Below are 26,181 nucleotides of genomic sequence, written 5' to 3' on the forward strand. Positions count from 1 at the left end.
ACTTACTAACTTTATGCATGCACTCTACGCCCATCATTTATATCTATAATCCTCCAACACACCCAGCGTCGGTGCATCTCTGCGTGCAGCTGTCAGTCACAGTTCATCGGCTCAGGCTTGAGTTTCCTGTCTGAGTCCAGAACAAATGTCAAATGAGTGGCTGATGTTCAGGCCCTCTTTCAGGCCTGTGATGAAGGGGTCGGAGGGCTCGGCTTTTGTCACAAGTTATTTTAGGAGGATGGTTTCATTGAAGCGTCACCGGTGGTCTGTGGTGATGGCGAGATGGAGGGTATTTAAGCTGAGCTGGGAGCGTTCACTGCCATGTTGGGAGAGTAACACACTGGGTTGGATTCAAGGTAAGCTGTGATTTTACTTCCTGTTAGTAATTGAGTTGTATATTACAGTCTAACACACAGGTAGCATGTGATTTATTGATTTTGTAGACTCTTCTTTGAGCTGTTTCTCATTGATGTTTTTGACCCTGACTATCCTCTATATATGAGATTTCCCATTTGTCTGGAGGGGATTTAGTATTTTCAAGTTGAGTCTGATGATGATGATGAGGATGAGGAAGAGGCTGCTCGGTTTTTGTGTTAGCCTGATGTCCCAGTAAAGCCTCTGTTCCTGGAATATCACATACCAGTCCTGTGAGGTGATGGACAGCCTCTGATATGAGTGGAAACTATAATGTCAGACAGAAGGACGGGCAGGGCACCGAGGACACATCTCCAGACTTTTAATGAAAAATTGAGGATTTAAGAGTCAAGAACCATCAAAACTGATTATTTTTAAAAAGTAGTAAAGAGTTAAATGGTTTCAAATTGAACATTAAACAGAGAGCATTAAAAAGAGAAGAAAATTAGAGTCTAGACAGTATTAGGAATGGGTAAATTTTAGGTTTGGGTTAGAGTTTAAGTCATTTATTAACACTTTAAATTCAGTAATTTAATAATGTCATTTTAACAATTTAAAAAGATTTCAATATGCTTCTACATTGGGTTTAAATTTGAGGGGAAACAACTGAAAACAAGTGTAAATAATGAAAAGGGACATGCCAAAAAATGTGCATGACTCACTTTATACATTTAGATTACGAGTTTATATCTAAACCCATTGTTACCTTCCTACTTTTTATTATATATTTTATTATTATTTTATTACCTTATACTTTTTATAATACAGTTTGGACAGGGAGATCCTACCTCATGTTCATTTATATCATTATAAATCAATAGTTGAACAATATTAAGGTATGTTAGATTAGATAAATTGTTAATTTAATGGATTAGTTTAATGAAAATTGATCAGTAAAGGTTTTGATCATTAATTTGCTACAAAAAATTAACATCCTTTCTTTGGTTCCAGCATTTAAACATCTCCCATTGCACTCTGGCTGATTTTGATGAGCATTTTTTCCACTATTTTGTCATTTTATAGACATTATTTCCTAAATTGATAGAATTAATTGAGAAAATAATGCACAGGTTAATAATTAATGGAAATTAATGACCTTATATTAGACTCTGGGACATTTATGACATTTACAATAACAGAGTATGTAATCAATAAATAAACATTTTATTTCTATATTATCTATTCTTATCTTTTTATTCATTATTTTTCCTTTAAGATGCCAAACTGGGGAGGCGGAGCAAAGTGTTCAGCGTGTGAGAAGACGGTTTATCATGCAGAGGAGATCCAGTGTAACGGGAGGAGCTTCCACAAGCCCTGCTTCATCTGCAGTAAGAAGACTGATAATCTAATCTCATCTCAAAATCAGGATTACAAATGAAAAAGATGGTTTAAAAAGTATCAGAAAAGTTATATAGAGTTAAAGTAAAGAGCTACAGGAGAGACGGGAAATAGGGAATGGGGAGTATCTTGAAATTCCAGTTTGATGCAGTTTATTTTACTCAATCATCATCAAAAGCCACCACAGCCTCTTTGGATGTTTTCCTCTTTCTACTATTTGGTTGGATTAAAAGCAGCGAATGAAACAACCGCCCCCCCACCCCACCCCCCTACTATACCCCATTTTTCATCCCCCTCCATGTTTAATCTGTTCGTCTCCAGCTGTTTCGTGCTCTTATCAGATGCCTTTTGACACCTTCAGCTGCTTATAAAAAGCTCCCAGTGAACTGACAGTAGAGCCGCACAGCAGCACATTTCAACTTCACTAGATTTCCTCTCTGTTTTTTAGCCTTTTCCTCCACCTCCTTTATTGATTTCCCTGCCTTTATTTCCTGATTATCCCTAATTTCTTCCCTTTGATTGTCATTTATTTCTTCCAGTTTTCCTCTTGCCATCTGGTCCTTTTAATTCCTCAATTCCTTCTGCATTTCCCCTCTCTTTCTTTCCATTCAATTCAATGCCTTTGTCATTGCACAGCAGTACAACAAGTAAAAACAGCAAGACATTATACATAGAACAATAGACCATGACTCACATACTTTCTATTCTCATAATGCTCCTTTTACTCTTCTTATTCCTGCATCTCAGACCTCTTCTGCTCTTAGCAATCACTCAAATTCTCTGCAGAAAGCACCCTTCTCTTTTGTTCTGCTTCGGGTGATAGTTGATGTGTCTCTCTCTCTGGGTGTGACAAACTTTCCCCTCCATGTCTCCTGTTTGGACGGACATCCTGACCTAAATATATCAGTTGTGGTTCTGTTGTGGTGCAGCCAAAAGTAACAGAGGCATAACTAGATCTCCTATATAGCTGCAGCGGCCTCTAATCCAAGGGACTCAGAGCTACATGACAGCCCAGACAGTGGACATCTCATATACATTAACTCTTAACACAAAAGGCTAAATACTCCAGCTGGTTGAAACATGTGACCTCTTGATTGTTCCACTGGGAGCTCTGAAAGGCCTCGGCGATAAGCTCACCCATCTGCTAAAGTGTTCCATCTTTTCTCAAAGCTTCGCCTCACACCCTCCTCCTCCTCCTTTCTTCCTACAAATAGAAACACAAGACATCTGACTGTGTGTAATGCTACTGTTGACTGATAAAACAAACTAGGTGGGAGCTTTATTTAACCTCCATTACTCCACCGTGCCTGTGTGCATTTCATATGTCACATTTCACACAGCCTCCCAGTCAGACAATAACTAAATACCTAAAAGAGTGTAACATATTTCTGTTTCCTCCTGCACAGTGACCTGCAGAAAAGCACTGGACAGTCACACGGTCGCAGCACACGAGTCTGAGATTTACTGCAAGTCCTGTTACGGGAAGAAATACGGTCCAAAAGGCTACGGATACGGGCAAGGAGCCGGAGCTCTGAGCTCTGATCCTCCTGGAGAGAACGCCAACCAGCAGGCTGGAAAGTACGAGTTCATACACAGTGTAGATAGAACCACCATCAGGCTTTTAACCCAAATCCCAAAAGGAATATATTTGTGTTTTATTTAATTTATATATTTAATTGATTTTGGTTTTGTGTGCATGTTTCCAGGAATTTCTTCATTATTAACATTTTTGGTGATTTTATTGAACTGAACCTTTAATTATCAGACACTGAGCTAGTTAATGTCACTTTTCTCTGGTATGATAAAGGTTGCTTTCTGAACACAGCAACAAAAACAAACTTACCTTAAAAATATTGTTTTCTTTCTGGCCGGTCGCAGCACACGACACCACAATACACACAGAAGGAGACGAGCAAATAACTGACTCTAGTGTGTGTGTGTGTGTGGCTGGATAAGTAACTGTAGATTGGAGGTCACACCCAAACACACCTGTATACTATCAGACCATCAGCATGCAATTCACCACACACCCACAGGGCACACATGAGGCGTTCAAACAATAACAGTGATGAAAATCAGGCTGATACATGTCTACACTGTTATAGATACAATCAATCATATTCGCATCGCTCCTCAACAATCCACAAAAATCAAACTACTGGTAAAAAAATAAAATTCAAAGATCAAAGACCAGTGACCAGATATGTCATTAAAAGTCACAAATTAAATATTTTCTGTTTTTTTTCAGTTCAAAACCACGACCGACAAACTCCAATCCCAGTAAATTTGCACAGAAGTTTGGGAGTTCAGACCGCTGCCCTCGCTGCTCCAAAGCTGTCTACGCAGCGGAGAAGCAGATGGCAGCGGGGAAGGTAAGAACCATCCTGCTGAAACATGGAGCTTTTTAATTTGGGGTTAGTCATTTGTGTGATTTAGTTTATTTTCCTATATTGAGAGCACGAGATTTAAAATCAGACCAATTTACCGAAAGTTTGATATTTTCTTTAAAAGTGTTTTAAATGTTGATTACAAAGTCGCCACCATGAACAAGGAGAGTGAAGAAGACTGCCTTATATAATCCAGTGGAGTGGTGGTTGGTCTTCAGTGCAAGTAATCAGAGTCAAAATTGCACATAAATAAAAAAAACAGAACATCACTGAAAAACAATAAAAATCATAATGTCTGTTAAACTGTCTGGTCCAGAGCATCTCTACAATATAAACCAGATTACTGCAGACATTACTGACCACATACATGCTCCTTAAAGGATAAATCAGGACTTTAATGACCTCATGATCTTTCTTTTTAATCAAACTTGCAGGAAATTGAACATTTTTATCCCCACAATTAAACTCTGATCAAGATGATCTGCATGTAAAACATGGTTTAACCTTTATTATTGTATCCTATGTGAATAACAAGTGTGTGTGTGTGTGTGTGTGTGTGTGTGTGTGTGTGTGTGTAGCCTTGGCATAAGACCTGTTTCCGCTGTGCCCTGTGTGGTAAAAGTCTGGAGTCAACCACTGTGACTGACAAGGATGGAGAGCTGTACTGTAAAGGTACACACACACACACACACACACACACACACACACACACACACACACACACAGTCAGCCAGTCAGTCAATAAACTGAGGCAATAACTGGTGTATTAGTAAAGAAACAGTGTAATATAGAATAAAAATGCATCATTAACTTAATTAAGGAAGGAAGGAAGGAAGGAAAGGAAGGAAGGAAGGAAGGAAGGAAGGAAGGAAGGAAGGAAGGAAGGAAGGAAGGAAGGAAGGAAGGGAGGGAGGAAGAAGGAAGGGAGGGAGGGAGGAAGGAGGGAAGGAAGGAAGGGAGGAAAGGAAAGGAAAGAAAGAAGGGATGAAGGAAAGGAAGGAAGGATGGAGGAAAGAAGGAAGGAAGGAAGGTAGGAGGGAGGGAGAAAGGAAGAGAGAAAGGAAGAGAGAAAGGAAGGAAGGAAGGAAGGAAGGAAGGACGGACGGAAGGAAGGAAGGAAGAGTCAAAACCGACAGGGTCAATTTGACCCGGGAGGACGACAAGAAGGATAACTCACATTGTTTTGTGTTCTCTTCAGTTTGCTACGCCAAAAACTTCGGGCCTAAAGGATTTGGACTGGGGAACGAGGCCATGCTGGAGGAACCGTAGTGAACATTATCTGCAATTAAAGAACCTCAAACTCACATTTACTGACTTGAACTGCAGCTGTTTAGTCGTAAACTCCGATTTTAATTCTGTTAGTCTGGATAGTGTTTGTTATACATGAGTCAACACAAAATAAAAGAATTTTGTTACATTAAAATGTTTCCTGAATGACATTTATTAAAGATTTAAAATAAATAATAATTTAAATACAGTTTGATTAATTTCATTGTTTATCTTTTTGTACTTCACATGTTGAGCTGAACTAATCCTCATTAGAATAAATCACAATCTTTTTGTTCTTCCTGTTGCTTGTAATTAGAGTTGAGGTGTAGTTATAGTAAGAGGAGAACAACACACTATTAATTTGCCTTTAGTCAGTGAATTTATTTCCACCAGTTTTTCCTGCCGGCTGCTGTCAGGAACCAATTAGCAATGCCTCATCTTGTTAAAATTTAATTATTAACAAAAACTTATTTGCATTCATGATTTACTTCTCTGCAATAATTAATTAGACTAATCAAGACAAGAAGTGATTAATAAATGCACTGTGCTAATTTTCCCCCTCGAACAGTTTCGCCTGAGCAGCCGTGCAGAGCAGGATGAGTTAAGATGTTTTTGTCAAAGTAAAATTAGAGTTGTTGTTATCTCACACTATTAAATTAGAAGAGCTGACAACACAGAGGAAAACATTCAATGCAATTTGTACTTTTAAGTCACGCCTTTACATCAATTACAATATTCTTACAGTTTTTTGTCTTAATGATGTGACGCAACCCGATGTCCAATTGGTGTAACCGATATTTTTTCATAAATATCTGATTATATACAGGGAAATAAATGTGAACTAAAATGTGGAACAAATACAACACTATGTTTTGTAACAGATTTTATATAATTTATCACAATTTATTCAGAAAAAAATGTTTTTTAGGATATGTCTTGCTCAATATTGACAATATGCTTTAAAAATTAAATGTAGAAACACACCTGACCCTGAGAATCTTAAATTATGTGTCAATGACGGTGTTTTTGTGTCCATTTAGTCAAATTTAAAGGGGTTAAAATGTGAAAATAAACGTATGAACCTGGGTCCCGTATGAACATGGACCCAGAATCAAATTTCTGCTTTTTTTTTATTTTGAGAGAATATATTAGAGGATTATGGCAAAAATGTCTAAGTGGTGTAACCATAAAAACTACCAAATAATTCAACTTGCTTAAAAACACTAAATTCTGAATAAAACACCATATCAACTAGTTTGGCATGATCTTACATTATAACTTTTTATATTAAATAAAAGTAATTAAATACAATTGTTCTAAATATCAAATTTAATCTGGTGAATCATGGAGATCAGGAAACATTTACATTATTTAAATGAAGTAATTCATTGTATAAGTCCACTTAAATACACTGAAGGTGGATAAAATATTATGATATTTATCATTCTTTTGTGGTTACACCATTTGACATTTTCAGGAGCATTCAGTCTTACCAACAAAAATACAAAATGTACATTTCAACAAACCTGATGCTGCTTTTAAGACAAATTTTAAAGATATTTTTGAATTGCTCATCTTATCTTATTTATCACTGACCCTTCTCAGAAATATCAGCCTGAAAAGATGAAAAGAATTCAAACCATCCAAGTGGAAAAACATCTTTGCTTTTATTAGTTTCAATATACAGTGCAGTGACCTGATGGTACATATAGCTTTCTGTTGTTACTGATGTAACATACAGTACATGAGTTAAATGTGAAAAGCTTTGACAATATCATGACACCTGAAACAATAAGAAGCTGCCCGTCGTTTCTGTGGTTGGGACACTTAAGGCTGCTGAACGTTAAGACATTCTGTTTTTACTGATCGATTCAAGAAAGAAAAAGAAAAGCACATAATGAGAGTGTGATGTGAGTTTCCAACAGTCCAACAGATGAAGCACACGTCGAATGCTTTCAGTAAATCTGGTGAAACTTTTGTCTGAAACTATCACAGGTGTCTTTTTCAGCTCAACAGCGTCTCTTGAGAACATATATTATGGTGCAGTGGGAACAAATATCAAGCTTTCTCTCAGCCAGGGTTGATGATTTACTTGTGAGCACTGTTCCTCCTTCTTTCTAATACAGTTTGTTTGTCATGATTTCTCATTCAACTAAGCATCTACTGTAACTGTCCTCTTTGTTTTACTAAAAGCTCTTTAAGACAATGAGGTGACATCCTGGTTGGAGCTTGACAAAAGCAGCACAGTATCTTCCAAGTGTCTGTTCAGCTACTTAAGTTGGACCATGCAAACTTCTTACAGCTGTAAAAGCCACTCATACAACTATTGCTTCCCAGTCTGACTAGAGCCTCAAGTTTGTGTTGCTTTAACCCTCCTGTTGTCCTCGAGTCAAGGAAGGAAGGGAGGAAGAAGGAAGGAAAGGAGGGAGGAAGAAGGAAGGAAAGGAGGGAGGAAGGAAAGGCGGGAGAAAGGAAGGGAGGGAGGAAGAAGGAAAGGAGGGAGGAAGTAAGGAAAGGAGGAAGGAAGGTATGAAGGGAGGAAGAAGGAAGGAAAGGAGGGAGGGAGGGAGGAAGGAAGGAAGAAAGAAGGAAAGGAGGGAGGAAGGAGAGAAGAAAGAAGGAAGGAATGGAGGGATGGAGGGAGGAAGGAAGGAAGAAAGAAGTAAAGGAGGGAGGAAGGAGAGAAGGAAGGAAAGAGAGAGGAAGGAAAGAAAGAGAGAAGTAGGGAGGAAAGAAGGAACAGTAAAAACAGACGGGGTCAATTTGACCCGGGAGGACGGCACGAAGGTTAAAGCTGCGTTACTTGATTTTTTTCCTGCCACTTGGGGACAGAGACGCTCCATCAGAGGTTGAGAAAACCAAAACCTCATATTATAGTCTCATACAGTTGCTCTAATGTGTTTGCTTACATTTGCCTATTTTCTATAATTACATACAAAAACTAAAAAGTTAATTCAATAGTGAACAGTACATTGAGATATCAGACTCTTACCGCAACACTTAACACTGGGTTTTATAGCAGGAAGTACCTAAAGCACTACATACTGCATACATTTAATACTTAGAACTCAAATACTCTTAAATAAAATGGCAGGCAGTTAATGTAGTGCACCACAAATTAAATATGGAGTTATTTTAGAAACAGCCCAATTCACTCTCCTTTTATCTCGAGTTTGGTCTCCACCAACTCCTGACAGAAATACAGTATCTGGCTTTTTAGCTGCTAAATGCTCCACAACTCTGTCAGTGAGCAGTAAATGGAGATTTCTGACACTTATCATTTTCCTGACACTTTACTAGGTTTGTTAGCAGAATGTAGTGTACATGCCAAGTACACTAAAGCACTACATAGCGGATACATTTCACACTCCGAACTCAAATACTCTCAATTAAAATGACAGAGGGTTAATGTAAATATGGAGTGATACATCAGACACAGTCCGATTCACTCTCCTTTTATCTCTAGTTTGGTTTCCACCAACTCCTGAGAGAAATATTTGGCTTTTTAGCTGCTAACTGCTCCACAACTCTGTCTGTCTGCAGTCTGGTGCAGGTCGGGTAATGCACAGTTGGTTTATCAGAGCTTTTTTTTCTGTTGTTGGAAATTGGGGTTTTGAAAGTGCTAAGACTATAAATATAAACCAAAAAAAGCTTAAAGAGGCTAAAAGACAATCTTTGTTAATTTAAAAAGAAATAAAAGTTATTTTATAGTCAGGCCTCTCAATGCTGACACATACTACAAGCTGGATTCGCTGCCTTGTTTTAAAGTAGCTGCCTGAATGAATGCATCAGCCACACACACCGATCTGATCTAATGTGGCAAAAATCTGACCAATAACGACAACATATGAACAGAAATCACAGATAAACCTTCATCAACAATGACTGAGACATTCAACTTGATATTTAATTCACACCACCACAAACTAAGGCTTCAAAAAAAAATGGCCGCTGACATGAAAAATCTTGCACCCTGAACATTTATATAATCCTTAACCACAGTTGCGTTTACTGTTGTGCAATGTTTCTATTATTTTGTCCACCTTGAAGTCCACACAGAACCAGTTGAAAAGACAGGCACACAAAACGTTGCTTTATTGAAGTATAATAGTGGTTATTCATTATTAAACACATGCAACTCTTACAAAAAGTCATAAAACCAAATGTTAACATGTACAAAGGTCCTTTTTTCCCCACAACAGATGATTAAAAAATAGGCTTGATGTGCTCATAAAAAACAGCTCAAAAGTTCAATTACAATTTAGGCCTTTTAAAAGGTTCAACCTTTCCCCAAATTAAAACATTTGTGATTTTTTAAATCCACTTACATTGGTCAAGTATAAGGCAGCAGCAGTCTGTACAAAGAGCAACTGAATCGTAACGATATCTACACGTTGCTTCATGTTCTTCTCGACTTCTCCGACCACGTTCCTTCTTCACAATGAACCGTACATTTAAAAAAATAAATAAATACACTCTGTGCTTTTGGTCCAGAACCACTTTAAAACTCTCACCCTTGACCCTGAGCGCGGGGCAGCAGGGGCGGCGGGGGCGGGGGAGGTCAGACCATGTCGGTGTGTCCGAACATGTGCTGGTCTCGGCCGGGCGGGTACTGCTGCGTCCAGTCGATGACGGGAGCTTTGAAGAGGCCACAACAGCGCAGGTGGAAGAAGGACACGAGGTTCCTCACTACGCCCAGACTGTGGAGAGACAAAAGAGAGAGAGAGAGAGTTCAGTCTACAGGAAATAAAAGTAGGACTTCACCGCTGACAATACACGACCATACGATTTGAAAATGACGTTTCTTTGTGTCCATGTGGTTTAGTAACATTTAAAGAGGTTAAATGTGGAAATAAACATCTGAATAACTTGCACACATTCTTTTTTTGTGGACCCAGCATAAAATTTCTGCTTTTAATCCATTTTGAGAGAATATAATATATTAGAGGATTATGGCAAAAATGTCTAAGTGGTGTAATTATTTCTATATGTACACTTAAATACACTGTAGGTGGATAAAATACTTAACATTTATCATTCTTTTGTGGTTACACCATTTGACATTTTTTTGGTAAAAATTTGATGCTTTTAAAAACTATTTTTTAAGATATTTTTGAATTGCTCATCTTGTTAACCCTTATTTTCAATTTCCGATAGTCTCCAATATTAAGGATTAGTAGTTTTGTGAACTTCATTAAACATGTTTCCATTTTTCATCTGTTACTTATTTTCCCATTTATTCATTTCATTTTGTTTGATTATTACCATCTTTTATTTCATCTCTCCCTATGCTTTTATCTTTTTTAACTTCCATTTTTTTCATGATATATTTTTGTCTACTTACCATTTAAGTAACTTCTTGTTTGCAAGTATAAAGAAGATGGATTATTTGGTGTGTTATAATGTTTAGAAGTATTTAAGTCATATATTATAAAAGTGTCCCCTGTCCATCTTTGAAGGCAGTATCTGTTGTATTTGGTTTAAATTCTGGATCTGCTGCAATTCCCTAAAAATACATAATTTCCTCCTCCTTCTTTGCATCCATCACTTTGCAAATCCTTCTCTACTTTTTTAACGAGAATTCTTTCCACCAAAATTATTTTATTATTTATTATCTTTTCTTCCCCCATAAAAGATTAGTGAACCCATATTTTTCCAATCCTTGCAAACATTTCCATAAAAATCATTTAATTGGACTTTTTTTTTTTTTTTTTTACCAATCACTACACTCTTCCACATTCCAATTATCTTATTCACAACCTCAATTATAAAGCCAGGAGAAGTAAAATTAAACTTCAGTCACAGTTAGCCAAATTTCTTGCGAACACATTTGAGGCCTGAGGGATTTTCTTTTCTCTGGCAGAGCTGCATCACTTCAACTTCCAGCACACAGTTACTAAACTTAAACTAAGTGAACCATTTCTTACCTCATGCTTAAAAAACAGGACACATATTAGACCACAGCCTTTCAAAAAAGCCATTTTAGGCTTCAATAATCACAAAAAACTAGTCTTCAAATACACTCTAATATATACTGAGCTGCTGTTTCCTGTTAATTACGGGAAGATATTTCAATTTTTTAATAATTATTATTTCCGTTTCTCGACACAATCTCAAATCATAGCTACTTTTTCAGATTTGTATCGACGTGGGCTGAGAAGAATTAATTACATGCTCCTGATGAGCTGGTTGATTGGTGGGTGGACCTGCTCACCCGATACAGGGGAGAATAGAGGAGAAGGAGCGCTCTCTTCCTCTCTCTCTCTCGGCATGCAGCCCTGACCACCTGAGATTTTTCCTTTGTGTTTTTTTCTTTTTGTTTCATTTTGTTCTTTTTGAGGACGGGGGCCTTATAGTCCAATCTTCACAGCTTTGTTTCTTTTGATTAGGCTGGCTCACGGCCCTTCCTTCATCTTTTTGTTCTTTTTGAGGACGGGGGCCGTGTAGTCCAGTTTTTGCAGCTTGGTTTCTTTTGATTAGGTTATGCATTTTCTTATAATTTAGGGGTTGAAGTCCTGGGTCCTACCCCGTGCTGCTGGGCTGGCTCACGGCCCTTCCTTCATCTTTCTGTTCTTTTTGGCCAGGCCTCCAGACTCCCATAGTTTTGGTCAGTTTTTGACATTATTTGTGGATAAAATTCAGTTTTGACACTTGTATTCGGGGTTCGGTGTTTCTATATGTTGCTGATCACAGATTTGAGTCATCTGTTTTGAGGAGAGTAGAGGAGAAGGAGCGCTTTCTTCCTCTCTTCCCCTCTTCCTCCAGGCATGCAGCCCAGACCTTTGTGTTTTTCCTTCTTGTTCCTTTTTGTTCGTTTTGAGGGTGGGGGCCTGGTAGTCCAATCATCGCAGCTTTGTTTCTTTTGATTAGAGTATGCATTTTTCTTATAGTTTAGGGAGGGAAGGTTTGGGTCCTACAGTGTTTCTACGTTGCTGGTCACTGATTTAAGCCATCTGTTAACAAGCCACTTAAAATCCATGTACACAATTATAATATTCAGCCTGCATTTGCACATCTTTTGGCATGTTCACAAACTTCTCAGTAACATTGAATAAGAGCAGAGTCCTGATCATGTTTCCACAGAGAATAACACCACAGTGTTACCAGTAATATATTAGGACTAACGTGCAATAAGACATTCATTATTACACAGTAAGTCCTGACAAGAGACCTTGACTAGAAACAGAAGACGCTGTTCTTCTGACTTTAGATATTGTGACGGCTCCAAGGCCTCTGACCTATTTTCCTTTTGTTTGCTTTGGATCTGGGAAAGTGTGACAGTGGCTCATCACTTATTTGGTGTGAATGCTCCTTTATAAATAAAGCTCTGAGCATTCAGTCCGTCTCTCTCCTCTTTGAGTTGCTGGTTTGTTTGGTCTTGGAATATTCAGGGTTTTTTTGTCTTACACCTGCACACACATTCACACACCAATACACTGCAACCATCACTGATATATGACACATATATTTAACCCTCATGTTGTCCTCCCAGGTCAAATTGACCCCTTCTCTTTTGACTGTTCCTTCTTTCCTCCCTCTTTCTTAAATTTTTCCTTAATTCTTCCCATCCTTCCATACTTCTTTCCTCACTTCCTTCCATCCTTCCTTGCTTGCTTCCTTCCTTCCTTCCTTTCCTTCCTTCCTTTCTTCCTCTCTTCTCTCCTTACTTACTTCCTCCCTCCTTCCTTCCTTCCACCCTCCTTCCTTACTCCTTTCTTTCCTCCCTCCTTTCCTTCCTTCCTTCCTTCCTTCCTTCCTCCCTTCCTTCCTCCCTTCCTCCCTCCCTCCCTTGACCTGAGGACAACAGGAGGGTTAATTTAGTTCATTTCAATACATTTCTCTTTCCTAGTTTAAAAAGTAATGTGTTGTCTCCATAGTTCGCCCTACCTTTGAGCCAGGTTGTGACAATATTGATTTAAAATACTTAACCAACATAAAGGATATGCTATCATAGGGCTCCACTAAAGTATGTAAAATAAAGGCCTAACCTTTATTTTTTTAATGATAGCGATGTGCAAAGTAGCCTGTATCAAGCTCTAATTTGGTTGTGAGAGATCATAAAACAAAACAGTGAGTAAAATGTTTTACTATTACAGTCAAGAGCACCGATAGGATCCGATAACTCACTTGTATGGATTTTGTCTCAGGGAGACGGATTGTCTAAGTTTTCTCTGGTGGTTTGTCAGACTCGTCCTCTCAGCTGTGGTCAGTCCCAGGAAGGCGATCTGCTCCGAAACAAAGCAAACATGAGTTATATATCGAGGTGAGAGAAGCAGCGCGGTACAAGACCTGAAAGACAGTGTTGACTCAACGGGTATCACTCACCATTTACAACAGGTCACTGATATAAAGCTCATGAGTTAAGTTGGTATATATTCCTCTAAAAGTCATAAAGTCTTAAAAGAAGGAAGCCGAGTGAGTTAGCTGCCAATCAAGGTATTTTCATTACTTGTATTCTGCCTAATTCCTGTAATGAAATCCATTATAAAAATTCATATCAAGTCATTATTTTAGATAATATTGTATTATCTTTTTATCACAATAATAGGAAATTATAATAGATCTTCTTAGACAGATATTGAAATACTTAATTTATAACAGCAGATATTCAGAGTGTAGTTTCTATTCCTGTTGAGTTTTAGAGGCAGAAAACACTAGTTATATATATGTATTTATTTTCTTTTTTATTCCTTTTTGCTCTACTTGTTTGCCCTTGTTTTATTCTTTTAAATGTAAAGCACTTTGAGCAGCATTTTATGTATGAAAGGTGCTATATAAATAAAGTTTTTCTTATTAGTTAGAAGATCTTAGAGGCATATAAACACACTCCACACAGTCAGTCACCTGGTAGAGCTGCAGTACCAGGATGGCACCGGACCAGCAGGTGTGGTAAAAGGCCAGCAGGAACACACTGAGCACCCAGGGAGAGCAGCTGATCAGCGAAGAGACCACTCCCCACAATCCCTGATCCTCATAATGCATCGGACAGCGAGCCGCCCAGTCTGAAAACAATAGAAAACATCACAGACATGAGTATCCACTGCTGTAAATGTAAAACTAAGTCACGTATTGTTCTTGTACTATATGTATGGATGTATGGATGTATGGTCACTCACACGTGAGACAACCGTAGAACATCCAGGAGCCCATCAGTAAGAGGGAAAGGAGGAAGAGGACAAAGAAGTGATGGTTCCTCGCACCTGGAAGAAATCATATTCAACTCACTAAAAATATGAACCAATATTGAGACAAATGCTGATTACTGAATAATAAATCAGTCAGAATGCACGATATATCCTCACATGGTATAATAATAATAATACTATACACACCAGTCAACGATGGTCAATGAGTTATTTTACTCTAATAAGTATAATATCAAGCTTTAACACATTTTAAGCTTTGTTATAACATCACTTTGTAGTAATGTTTAGAGATAAAGTGAGTTCATCTATTATTTTCAGGTAATTTTCAACTTCAGCTTCTGAACTTTTACTCACTAATAATCCTGAATAATCTTCTTCACGACACAAATGTGTTGATATTTCTCTTGCTATATTTAAAAGTGTTTGTTTTGACAGAATAGGAAACAAGTTTTTAATTACATCTGGCAGTGAGTTCTCAGTTTTGTTAGTTAATTAGCAGAATATATATAAAAAAAAAACTTAATTAAATCTAGTGGAACATTAAGGACTGTGCCTTTTACAAGACAACAGATGTAACAAATGTCTATTTATTTTATTGCTATTTATCTTTATCTTGCTGTCTTTCACCAACCTCTGTTTGTTTGTGGATATGTGTTTTTGACATGTGACATATTGGATGTTGTTTATTTTGTAATGCCTGTTTGAATCGCTCTCTGTGGGATCAATTAAGTTGTTTGAATTTGAATCTGAAATGATTACTTTCTGATGTGGATCCAGGACTTGGAAAACATGACATTTCCTAACATGTTGTCTCATGAATCACTGAAGCAAATCCTGTGAGTTAGTTCAGGCAGCTCAATTCTGGTCTGCAGCTACACTCACATGACGGCACTTTCCTCTCATCACAACATATATCCAACACACCCTTTTAATTATAGTGGTGTTCTTAAACCGTCAGTACTCAGTTGACAGGGCTGCTGCCGCCCCCTCTGATGCTATTTATAAAAGCACTTTAAAAGCCCCAATAGCACCTGTAGGCTGTGCGTCTACCTTCCTCTAGAGGGGCAGTACTTAATGCTGTATATATTCTACTATCACATACAATCTGATTAAAACTAATCTGACCACTCTCACCATTATTTGTGCAAAATCAGATGCAGATTTAAACATTTTCAGTTAAAAAGATTGCTCTTAGTGGAAGTTGAGGCTCTCACATCAGATAGTTTGACATATTTTGATGGTTTTAGATGTTACAGTTCTTTCTCATCGTTTGTTATTTGCTACAATCTGTCGTACCGATGCAGGTGTTGGTCCAGACGGAGTGGTGGTCCTGCTTTGCCACACAGGCGTCACAGTTGAAGCAGTGGTTCGCTCTCATTGGTTTCTTTATCTGTGAAGTAACAAATATAACAATATAAAACAGTAGTAGTAGTAGTAGTAGCAGCAGTAGCAGTAGTAGTAGCAGTAGTAGCATAGTAGCAGTAGTAGTAGCAGTAGTAGCATAGTAGCAGTAGTAGTAGTAGTAGTAGCAGTAGCAGTAGTAGTAGTAGCATAGTAGCAGTAGTAGTAGCAGCAGTAGTAGCAGTAATAGCAGTAGTAGTAGTAGCATAGTAGCAGTATTAGCAGTAGTAGCGGTAGTATTAGCAGTAGTAGTAGTAGCAGTAGTAGCAGTAGTAGTAGCAATAGCAATAGTAGTAGTAGCAGTAGCAGTAGTATCATAGTAGCAGCAGCAGTAGTAGTAGTGACAGTAGTAGTAGTATTAGTAGTAGCAGTAATATCATAGTAGTAGAAGTAGTAGTAGCAGTAGTAGCAGTATTAGTAGTAGCAGTAATAGCAGTAGTAGTAGTAGCATAGTAGCAGTAGTAGTAGTAGTAGCAGTAGTAGCAGTAGTAGCGGTAGTATTAGCAGTAGTAGTAGTAGCAGTAGTAGTAGCAGTAGCAGCAGTAGTAGCAGTAGTAGCAGTAGCAGTAGCAGCAGCAGTAGCAGCACTAGTAGTAGTAGTAGCAGTGGTAGCAGTAGTAGTAGCAGTAGTAGCAGTGGCAGTAGTAGTAGCAGTAGTAGTAGCAACAGCAATAGTAGTAGTAGCAGTAGCAGTAGTAGCATAGTAGCAGCAGCAGTAGTGACAGTAGTAGCAGTATTAGCAGTAGTAGTAGTAGTAGTAGTAGCAGTAATATCATAGTAGTAGAAGTAGTAGTAGCAGTAGAAGTAGTAGTAGCAGTAGTAGTAGTAGTAGTAGCAGTAGCAGTAGTAGATGTCACTGATTCTGTTATGAGTGGCACATTTATTGTAAAATAAAGTGGTTAAATGGGTTTTTGTGGTTTTTGGAGACTCACCATACAAGAAGTGCAGAATATTCTGGGGTCCAGACAACCGGCCTCGGCCAACACTAACACATTCTGACAGCACAAACAAACACAACTCAACTCAGTTTTGCATTTACATGTGAGATGATATCATTAATGCTTCGTAACTTATAATTTTTAACAGGCCTCTCACCATTTTCTTCTCTTCTTCAGTTGTCTTGACGTAGCCTGGGTCGGTCCTGCAGGTGCGGAGGTAGTAGTAGAGCAGAGCAGTGGCGTTGAGAGCGAACAGAACCTGAATGGTGGCGCTGTGTCCATGTGGCGGTCGAAGGTTAAGAAACATTTCATTCATTATAAAATATCAGCTGCTAAATTTACCACCTACTGATGACAGTGAATACTTCTGTCATCGCTCTCTAATCCCTGTCCCATTGTCTTTGCCTGCGCCTTTGTCTGCGCCTCCCACATTTCTCATAATGCATCTAAAGCAAATTGCAGAGACTGAGGCATGAAATTCCCTTTTTTTCATTTAAAATGGGTATATAAATATAAATGTGCTCAGCTTCCTGAACAATAGTCACATGTCTTACATATATATTGCATTCTGCTCTATTTTCTGCTCATGTAAATGTAGAAGCTTGTGTTTGCTGCTCTTCATTCATGTCAATTAGGAACTGCAGCTTTCACTCTGATGGACTGACCTGAAGTAAAATGTATGTTGAGAGCTGATCTGCAAATGTCTATCTCAACAGTCATCTAGAGGTAAAACAAACACCCATATGTAGATAGTCTTGCAGCTTGTTTTTTTTTTTACTTCAATGAAAGGATATCTGGCAGGAACCAGAGGCACCAGGTGACGAGCATCCAGAAAACTGAAGCCATGAGAGCTGAGGCCGGTAGAAGAGACTGAAAGGCTGGAGTTGGGAAATTCCTGTGTAGACACAACCCAACCAGTTTTGTATAACATGCAGATAAGGAGCATGAGAACCAGTGCAACAAGTGGGAGTTGTATTCATTTCCCATTTAAATTTTCATTCAGAACAATCAACAGAAGAGCTCAGTGGAAATGTGTCTTCACCTCGAGGCCAGATTGATGGCACCGATCACACAGGCCAGCAGGATTCCTTTAAGCAACCAGGACTCTGAGTTCATATCGAGTATGGCGCCCACACTTCCAAACATGGTGGTGCAGAGGAAAAACTGCAGGAACACCTGGAAGAAAGGCAAATGGGAACATGCTTGACTTAACAGGCAACTATAGAGATTTCTGTGTATTTTTTAATGTTTAAAATGTGATATGTATGGCTCTTTATTATCTGTGTACCCTGTATCTGTTCATGATTCGCAGGCAGCGGGAGTTGGAGCGAATCCTCTCTTGTTTGATGTGGTTGAGCATGTGGATGAGCAGCGGGCTGTGAACCTGGTGTGCCAGGTCGATAGGTGTGTGGCCCTGAGGGAGAAATATTAAAAAAAACAAAACACCATGAATACCTGAACTGTTTCAAAATGTGAGGTAATATCATGTTTACACACGCAAGTAGGTGAACTAATGGCTCGGCCTATCTATTCTCATCAGATTTAACCAGTGTGAAGAGCGTACTGTACCTACAACATTTACATAAGCAAACTGTGTCTTGCTAAATACATGATTTAACTGCTACAATAAGATTAGCTTAAACAATTTTAACAGACAAAACAGCTATCTATCCACTCCAACTGTAAAAAATGTAAAATGAAACTTTTTTTTTTTTAGATTATGATTCCAGTATTTTAAATAAAACCAGAAACGAAAAAGTGCTTAAATATGTTATAAATGCAAGGAAGTGCAAAATACAAAGTGTTAACAGATAATAAGAAGAAGTTGAGCAATATGTAGTTTTTCTCTGCTTGCAAAATGTCCAGAATTTATTTGATTATTAAGCACAGAGAGAAGTGAGTTGCTGACTAGTTTCATGTGTCACTGTGTGTGTTACAAACAGCAGGTGATTGTGTGTGTGTGTGTGTGTGTGTGTGTTGTTTTGACACTTCTACTATTACTCTGATCGTGATGGTTTGGTTGTGCTGTATGCTGCGATAATGTTCTATGTCGCTGTTTATTTATTTCTTATTGTTGTGTTATTTGTTTTTTGTGCTGTCACTGCAAATTAAATTTGACCCCTTGAGGGACAATAAAGCTTTGAACTGAACTAAACTGAGAACTGTTTTTTTTGAGTCTCACATTAATGTTTTCAGCATCAACACTGGCCCCGGCCTCGAGCAGGATGTGGGCGGCGTCTACGTTTCCTGCCAGCACAGCGCAGTGCAGCGGCGTGTTCCTGTTCACTTTATCCACAGCGCTCACAGAAGCATTATTCTTGATTAAGAAATTTGTGGGTTCAGGCCTGGGATAGAAAAAAGGATTAGGGTTAGTGATATTTTACTTTTTTTAACATCCCCTCAATATACTAACATCAAGAGGTTGTGAATAACTAACAGACTAAAGCCATTTATTCTTGAATCACAGTAAAAAAAAAAAAAAAAGAAAGCATGTATCCCTGGAGAAGACTCTGTTATCTGATTTAACACTATCATTATATGTCAAAGAAAAAGACAACATGTACACAATACTTTCAGAACTACTGTTATAGCCTCTATTCAGTGTCAAATTCAATGATATTTTAGGTATTTATACATTCAGCAGAAACCAGAGAGGCATGGGTCACATCTGTGAAGGATAACAGTCCTTACCCAATAATCTTCTGGGCTGCTAACATCAGAGGCGTCTGTCCGTTGCAGTCAGGTCCATCGACTTCCTGAAAGCAAAGAGGCAAATGAAGATTACCGACAAGGAAAATCTAATCAAAACAAAAGCAGACTCACATCAAGTGGAAATGAACTCCACAAATGCACTTAGAAAAGACTTTTAAATGTTGAAACAAAAGAGAGAGAAAGGGGAAAGTTTGTGTGTGTGTGTGTGTGTGTGTGTGTGTGTGTGCGTGCGTGCGTGCGTGCGTGCGTGCGTGTGTGTGTGTGTGTGTGTGTGTGGTGTGTGTGTGGTGTGTGGAGGGGGTAGTGGTCTGACCTGTCCCTTAGCCATCAGATAAGCTGCTATGGCCATGTGCTGGAAGAGGATGGCGAGGTGGAGAGCACGATAACCTTCTCCATCTGCGACGGAGGGGTCTGCTCCGTATCTCAACAGCTGGATCACCATGGGGAGGTGGCCCTGCCTGTTCACGGACAAAAACCACCAACAGTTTTAAGGAGGAAACAACTGAAAAGTCTCCAAGAAATGAGGCAAGAAGCACGGCCAATTTTTGATTTTTAGAAGTGGGAATCCATTTAAAACGTGTTTTTGAAACTATGTGTCAACTTACTGAAATCCTAAAATCCTACATTAAATTCAAATTCCTACAAAATAAAAGCATAATCCTTTTTTTTTCCAGTTAATAGACATAAACAATATTTGATACAATTTTGAACTTGAAAGCAGACCCAACCGCAGCAGGGAATCCCCTCCAGCTCATACAGTTACCTTATGGCCCAGTGAAATGGAGTAGAGTTCAGGTCTCCTCCAAGCTGGTCGACTATCGCCCCTTTAGAAATGTAATACCTGTCAAAAAAAAAAGAATAAAATCAGTGTTAGAACAAAAACCAGTGTGAAGAGTTTTGTTTATGCTCCTGACTCTTGAGTTTTATCTGAGACCTCTCTATCAATAAATAACAACACATGAAGTTCCTGAGGAAGCATTGCCTGTACTGGACCTTTGTTTGTGTTTGGATGTTAAACTGAGAAGATTTAGAAACACACAGACCTCTTCATATTTTCTTTAGGTTGGAAATGAAGCATTTTGGATGATGATTTTTAACTCAGATTTAAGGGAAACGCTGCAGTTGTATGATGTGTGTGTTGAGAGCAGCTGATACAGTACTAAATACTGTCAGTGTACTTTGGCCCTGTGTGTCCCAGCAGATAACGACTACTAATCACTGAGCATGTGCAATACAGTGTTAACCCTTTATGTACCAAATGATCATTCTAAATTATATTGTAAGATATTATAATATAGTTTATGTCATCACTCTCAGATATGAGAACAATGTGAAGGGTTTCCATTCTTCACAGTGAGATGAGCATCCTATATCTTACTAGGAGCACTGTAGCCCCTTACTGAACATTTTGGGAGCACAAGCAGAAAATGTAGGTGCACATCTTAAATAGACCCTGCAACGCTATTATTCACATTATTTACAATTTTTAATTTTTAGACTATATTATTATTATCATTATAACAATATTATTATTTTTGTTATTATCATCAGTTTCTTGGCCCCCCATTTTTAACTATAACTAGCGCTTAATAAGTCATGCAGCTGCCACAAAGTGAGCTGGCAGTGAGACACTGACGAGTGTAGATGATGACTTTCACTCTCACTCTCATTCTAACTCTCACTCTCACTCTCACTCTCACTCTCACTCTCACTCTCACTCTCACACACACACAAACACACACTGGCAGACTCGCTCCCTCCTCGTTTTTTAACATGACATTTAAAAAAACAACAACAAAAAGTTGTCAAATTTGCAGGTCGCATATGTGCGCCTAGTTGTAAAAAATACAAAAGATGGTTGCAGTCTGTAAATATCTCTGAGGTCTTACTTGACTAGATCCGAACGGTTGTTGATGGCCGACCAGTGTAATAACGTGACGTTCTCTTTGTCCGGCTGCCTGACGTCGTATCCTGCTTCCACCAGTTCCTTACAGCGGTCCAGGATACCAAACCTGAGAGAAAAAACACACAAATTATAGAACTAATGCTTCAAATTGCACAATTCTTCAAAATTTAAAAAAGACCAGCGTGTAGGATTTAGAGACATCTAGTGGTGAAGTCTCATATTGCAACCAACTGAGTACTCCCCAGCCCCCCTTCCAACTGTGAAGGAAAATCTACGGTGGCCATGAAACTGTCTAGAGCCACTGTTTGGTTTGTCCATTCTGGGCTACTGTAGAAACATGATGATGCAACATAGAGGACCCACTATGTAGATATATGAAGAAATAATAATGGAGGAACTGTTTGAGGAAAGGTTTTGTGAGTTGGTTAGAAACTTTAAACATATGGTTTTTGTCTTTTATGCAAGAGGAACATTATCAATATCTCCTCCACAGTCGCCATGTTTGTTTTTGAGTTTGTTGTTGTTATAAACGTTTGACTCGGTGCTGCCCCCTGGTGGATGTATTGGTTAACATCCATGCCAACGTAAAGGACGCATGGAAGCATGAGAGCAGTGACGGTAACATCGTTTGAAAAGGACGGATATGTTTTTGATTAAAACATAGTTATGAACATTATATTCCATTTCTTATCCCGCTAAAGGTTACACACTGGTCCTTTAAAACACACATAAAGTAATGCATCTCCATGACATTGAACAAGACCAAATACTAAAGCACATAACAAGCAAAAACTGCTAAAAAACTGTGTGTTAAATAAGTAAACCAGATTGAATTTAACCCTAACTTCAGAGTGTGCTGTGAAGATGACCTCATGGTTTGCACTGTACTGAGCAGAAAAGGAGTGGCTCTGCAGATTACTCTTTCTTTCTTTCTCTCTCTTGTTCCCGCCTTACATTAAAAGTGACCTTCGCTCTGCTGCGTCTGAAACTCATTGATCAGTTAATAAAAAGCAGAGCTGGAGCTTCAGTCGTCTCATTTCTCACCTACTGCACACCGGTTTGTGCTGCCTTTTTTGCTTTTAAACTATGTTGATGTTTTGAAACTGGTTTAAAACCGGACGTGGGATGAATCACTGCATACCTTCTGACTAGGATAGAAGCAGGAATCTCGTAAAAAAAAGCCTTTGTGCAATCCTCGAGTTCTGTTGTGCAACTCCTGAGCAAATATATTGATGAGATACTTGGAGTGGACAAGGAGTGGGCTTATTGTGGTGCTCCTTTTTCAGATTTAGCTTGAATCTTACATCTATCTGAAAAAAGAACTGAGTTGTCTTGTTATAGCATTTGGAAAACATTGATCTTAAATAAAAACTAAAGTCCTAAACCATTTTGTTGTATAAAATCTAGGTGACATTTTTTTCTGGTCTAAAAGGAAAGAGAGCAAAGAAAACACCAATGAAAAACAGTGAGTCACAGATGTTACTACAGATACACTCACTGTAGGTTTGGCTTATAGGTTGGATGGTTTCTAACGTTCCTAATCATCTAACTCAGGGGTGTCAATTTGTCTGCTGCTTCAGAGGTTTTCCCCACCCTGACAATGAATATAATATAAACTATGCACTCATTTTTCACACTAAATAGACGGTTTATTATAGTAAAGTTATAATATATAAATTATATATTATTTGCAGATTATTATGCAATAGTTTTACTGGTCTGGCCCATTTGAGATCAAACTGGACTGTATGTATGTGGCCCTAACTAAGATTAGTTTTTCACACCTGATCTAACTTTTTGTCACTGTAATCCCAGATCAATGAAATAAAGACCCAAACTGTAATAAATGGGAATCATTGTGGATTCATTTACGGAGTGGACAGTAATGTGCACGTCACTGACTGAAATTACAGCAACTTAAACATTTCACCTACTTAACTCAAATCTGTTGCTTTACCTTCTTTGATAAATCACTTTAAATTTTAGTCTTTCATTTGCACTGTATGTTCTTTTAATAATTTTAAAGCAAATCATTATCTTATGCTGCACTCTCATATTTTATGCTCTATTTTAGTCTACGGTAGCTTTTTTACTGTTTAATATTTTGTTTTTATGTAAGCACACTGAGTTGGCCCTGTGTATGAAATGCACTCTATAAATAAAGCTGCCTTGCCTTTGATAAGTGTGGCGTCACATGAAAGAATAAAGCATCCGCTGGTTGACAGAGAGCATTAACATCCCCGTCCCACCACTTACTGCGTCGCCTTCACGATGTCCCAGCTGCTGCTGTCGTCCATGTGGGACCGCTTCTTCGGCTGCTGCGTGAGCTCCATCACCTGATCCGTGTTTTTGCCAAACTGTCCGTGAAAGGACGGCATGAAAGGGGGCGCCATCCCGCCGAACGCCGCCGCCGCTCTTGGCCCGTGACTGTGGGAGTGACCTCCGTGTCCATGGTGACAGCCGTCATGCATGTGGCCGTGACCGTGACTCTGTAAGGTAGAGGTAAGAAAACATTTGGTGTAAAAGAGTCCACCTTAAACTGGCAGTGAGCAGTGGTTTTACTGGGTTGAATAACTTCTCCTACAGGTATCGAAGGGATGAAAGCTGGTTTAGTGAATTTAGGAGAATTTAAAGGATGGTGGCCTCGGGTTTAAGATGCTAACCATATAATCACAACTAGAGCTGCAACAATAAGTCAATGAATCCATTAGATGACTGACAGAAAATGACTTTTAATAGCCAACATTTTCATGAAAACATATATTTTAAAACACGACTAATTATAAAAGTACATTTTTACACATATCTTACTAACGAGCATTGTTAAGTTTTTAAGTTATGGACTCTTGTCTGGGACATGTGGGTGGTTTCTGGCAAAGGCAAGCATAGTAAAAAAAAAGAAAAGAAAATGGTCCAAAAAAATGTAATTCCCTTTTATTTCATACATATAAATCACAAAAAATATTTGACATTAGTGTGTGACATGATTAGTCTTAATTCTCAAGAATGGGTGTTTGATACTCGAATAATTTAAAACCTTTTTTTAAAGCAAAAAATGATAAATGTACATGATAGTAAACTGAATATCTTTGTGTTGACTGGGTAGGACTGCAGGAGGGCCACAACACAATACACAGTGGCTGTTTTACTGTCATGAATTTTATATTATGTGATGAACTACTCCAGTATCAAAGCAGCGCCTGGCTGCTGCTCTCCACCCTCTGGGATGGATCTGCTGCAAGCTATTTTTGGATGATGATACTCTGATGATAACAAGCTGCTGTCATGATCCCAGACAGATGTTAAAATGTTTAAAAAGCTCTTTGTGGGAGAAATTTGGGGGGTAAATAAAATGACATGACATGACATGACAGGAAGGTCGCTAGCTACTAACTCATGGTAAAAACTGATCACTGACTGGCTTTAATCCATAAAAACACATGTGGTTAATGAGTTGATATCAGAAAACAGCACAGTGGTTGTAATGGTGAAAGAGATTTAAAGTATTATAATAGTGGATTAGGGTAATGTGGGACACTGACTAATGTGGGACAACTAGACTCCAGTGCATTTATCACTTTTTCTATTCAGTTATTTTAAAGTTAACTAGTATATGCAAACTGTGTAAGTTATATTGTTTAACATTACACATGTGAACATACAGGCTACTAGTTTTTTAACCTGTCTGATGAGGAAGCAAAAAAACAAAAAAACAAAAAAAAACATATAGTCCAAATGTTTTGGCAGATAAGGCTACTTTGTATAAATCAAAATATTTCTAATCCTAAAAAATTGTGTCCCACATTACAAAATCCACCCTAATTATAATAATATAAGAATATATATAAATTACTGACATATGGTAAAAGCTGATCATTGACTGGCTTTAATCAGTATAAACACATGTAATTAATGAGTTGCTATCAGAAAACAGCACAGTAGTTGTAATGTGAAAGAGATTTAAAGTGTTATAATAATATAAGAATATATAAGGAAAGGTGGCTTTAAACAGGAAATGAAATGGTTAAACAGGCTTTTGGCTTGTCAGTACATCAATACGTCAACCTTCTTTAAGGTGGATGACAATGCATTTAACACAAAGGATGATAAGCCTAAAGTGGCCATATAACCACTGATGCTGAAGGAGGGATTAAATCAGAGAGTATTGATTAGCAGCAGGTAAGTAGCAGCAGGCTAATTATGTCCACTGAGCGCCGGCTAACACGCTAATGCTAACCAGCTGCGAATATAATATCATTTAGGATAAAGTCGGTCAGCTCAGGGTTTAAGTAGATAAGGCAGTGAGTACGCAACAGAGGCAGCAACAGTAGCTAATAAAGATAAAAGCGACTTACATCACTGCCGTCCTCCCTCCAGTCCATCTTGTTGTGAAGGAATGGAAACGAAAAAGGAAAGTTACTTCCTGCCAACGGCCAGATTCTACTTCCGCTCAATTGCTTTTCAAAATAGTAGGTTTTTGAAACGCCAACATTCGACTTCCGTTGCTACTCAGCTTTTCAAATTACAAGTGGTCGATATGTCATGAGATGTTTTCAGATGTGAGAAAAGTAAGAGAATATTTCAGTATGGTTTATTTTTCATTAGCTTGTGGTGGAAAGCTCTATGTAAAGTGTCTTAAGATGACTTTTGTTGTGACTTATATAAAATGT

At 38.3% G+C, this 26,181-nt stretch overlaps 2 protein-coding genes across 2 annotated transcripts; one reads left to right on the forward strand and one right to left on the reverse strand.

Moving 5' to 3' along the window:
- Positions 1-1,630: 1,630 nt before the first annotated feature.
- On the forward strand, positions 1,631-5,408 carry csrp3 (cysteine and glycine-rich protein 3 (cardiac LIM protein)). The gene is made up of 5 exons (XM_053322921.1): positions 1,631-1,742; positions 3,159-3,330; positions 4,001-4,124; positions 4,718-4,811; positions 5,338-5,408. Exons 1-5 carry the CDS (start codon positions 1,631-1,633, stop codon positions 5,406-5,408), a joined length of 573 nt encoding a protein of 190 aa, XP_053178896.1.
- A 4,078-nt stretch (positions 5,409-9,486) lies between these two features.
- zdhhc13 (zinc finger DHHC-type palmitoyltransferase 13) lies at positions 9,487-25,916 on the reverse strand. Its single transcript, XM_053316089.1, has 17 exons — positions 25,867-25,916; positions 23,768-24,000; positions 21,495-21,617; positions 20,369-20,446; positions 19,919-20,063; positions 19,585-19,649; positions 19,076-19,238; positions 18,182-18,307; positions 17,936-18,069; positions 17,686-17,788; positions 17,051-17,173; positions 16,888-16,950; positions 15,851-15,944; positions 14,525-14,608; positions 14,253-14,410; positions 13,536-13,633; positions 9,487-10,108 (listed from the first exon to the last, which is right to left on the reverse strand). The coding sequence occupies exons 1-17, from the start codon at positions 25,891-25,893 to the stop codon at positions 9,970-9,972; spliced, it is 1,956 nt and encodes a 651-aa protein (XP_053172064.1). The 5' UTR covers positions 25,894-25,916; the 3' UTR covers positions 9,487-9,969.
- Positions 25,917-26,181: the final 265 nt, after the last annotated feature.

This window comes from Scomber japonicus, chromosome 1 (assembly GCF_027409825.1).
Source record: "Scomber japonicus isolate fScoJap1 chromosome 1, fScoJap1.pri, whole genome shotgun sequence".
In the NCBI taxonomy this organism is placed as follows: Eukaryota; Metazoa; Chordata; class Actinopteri; order Scombriformes; family Scombridae; genus Scomber; species Scomber japonicus.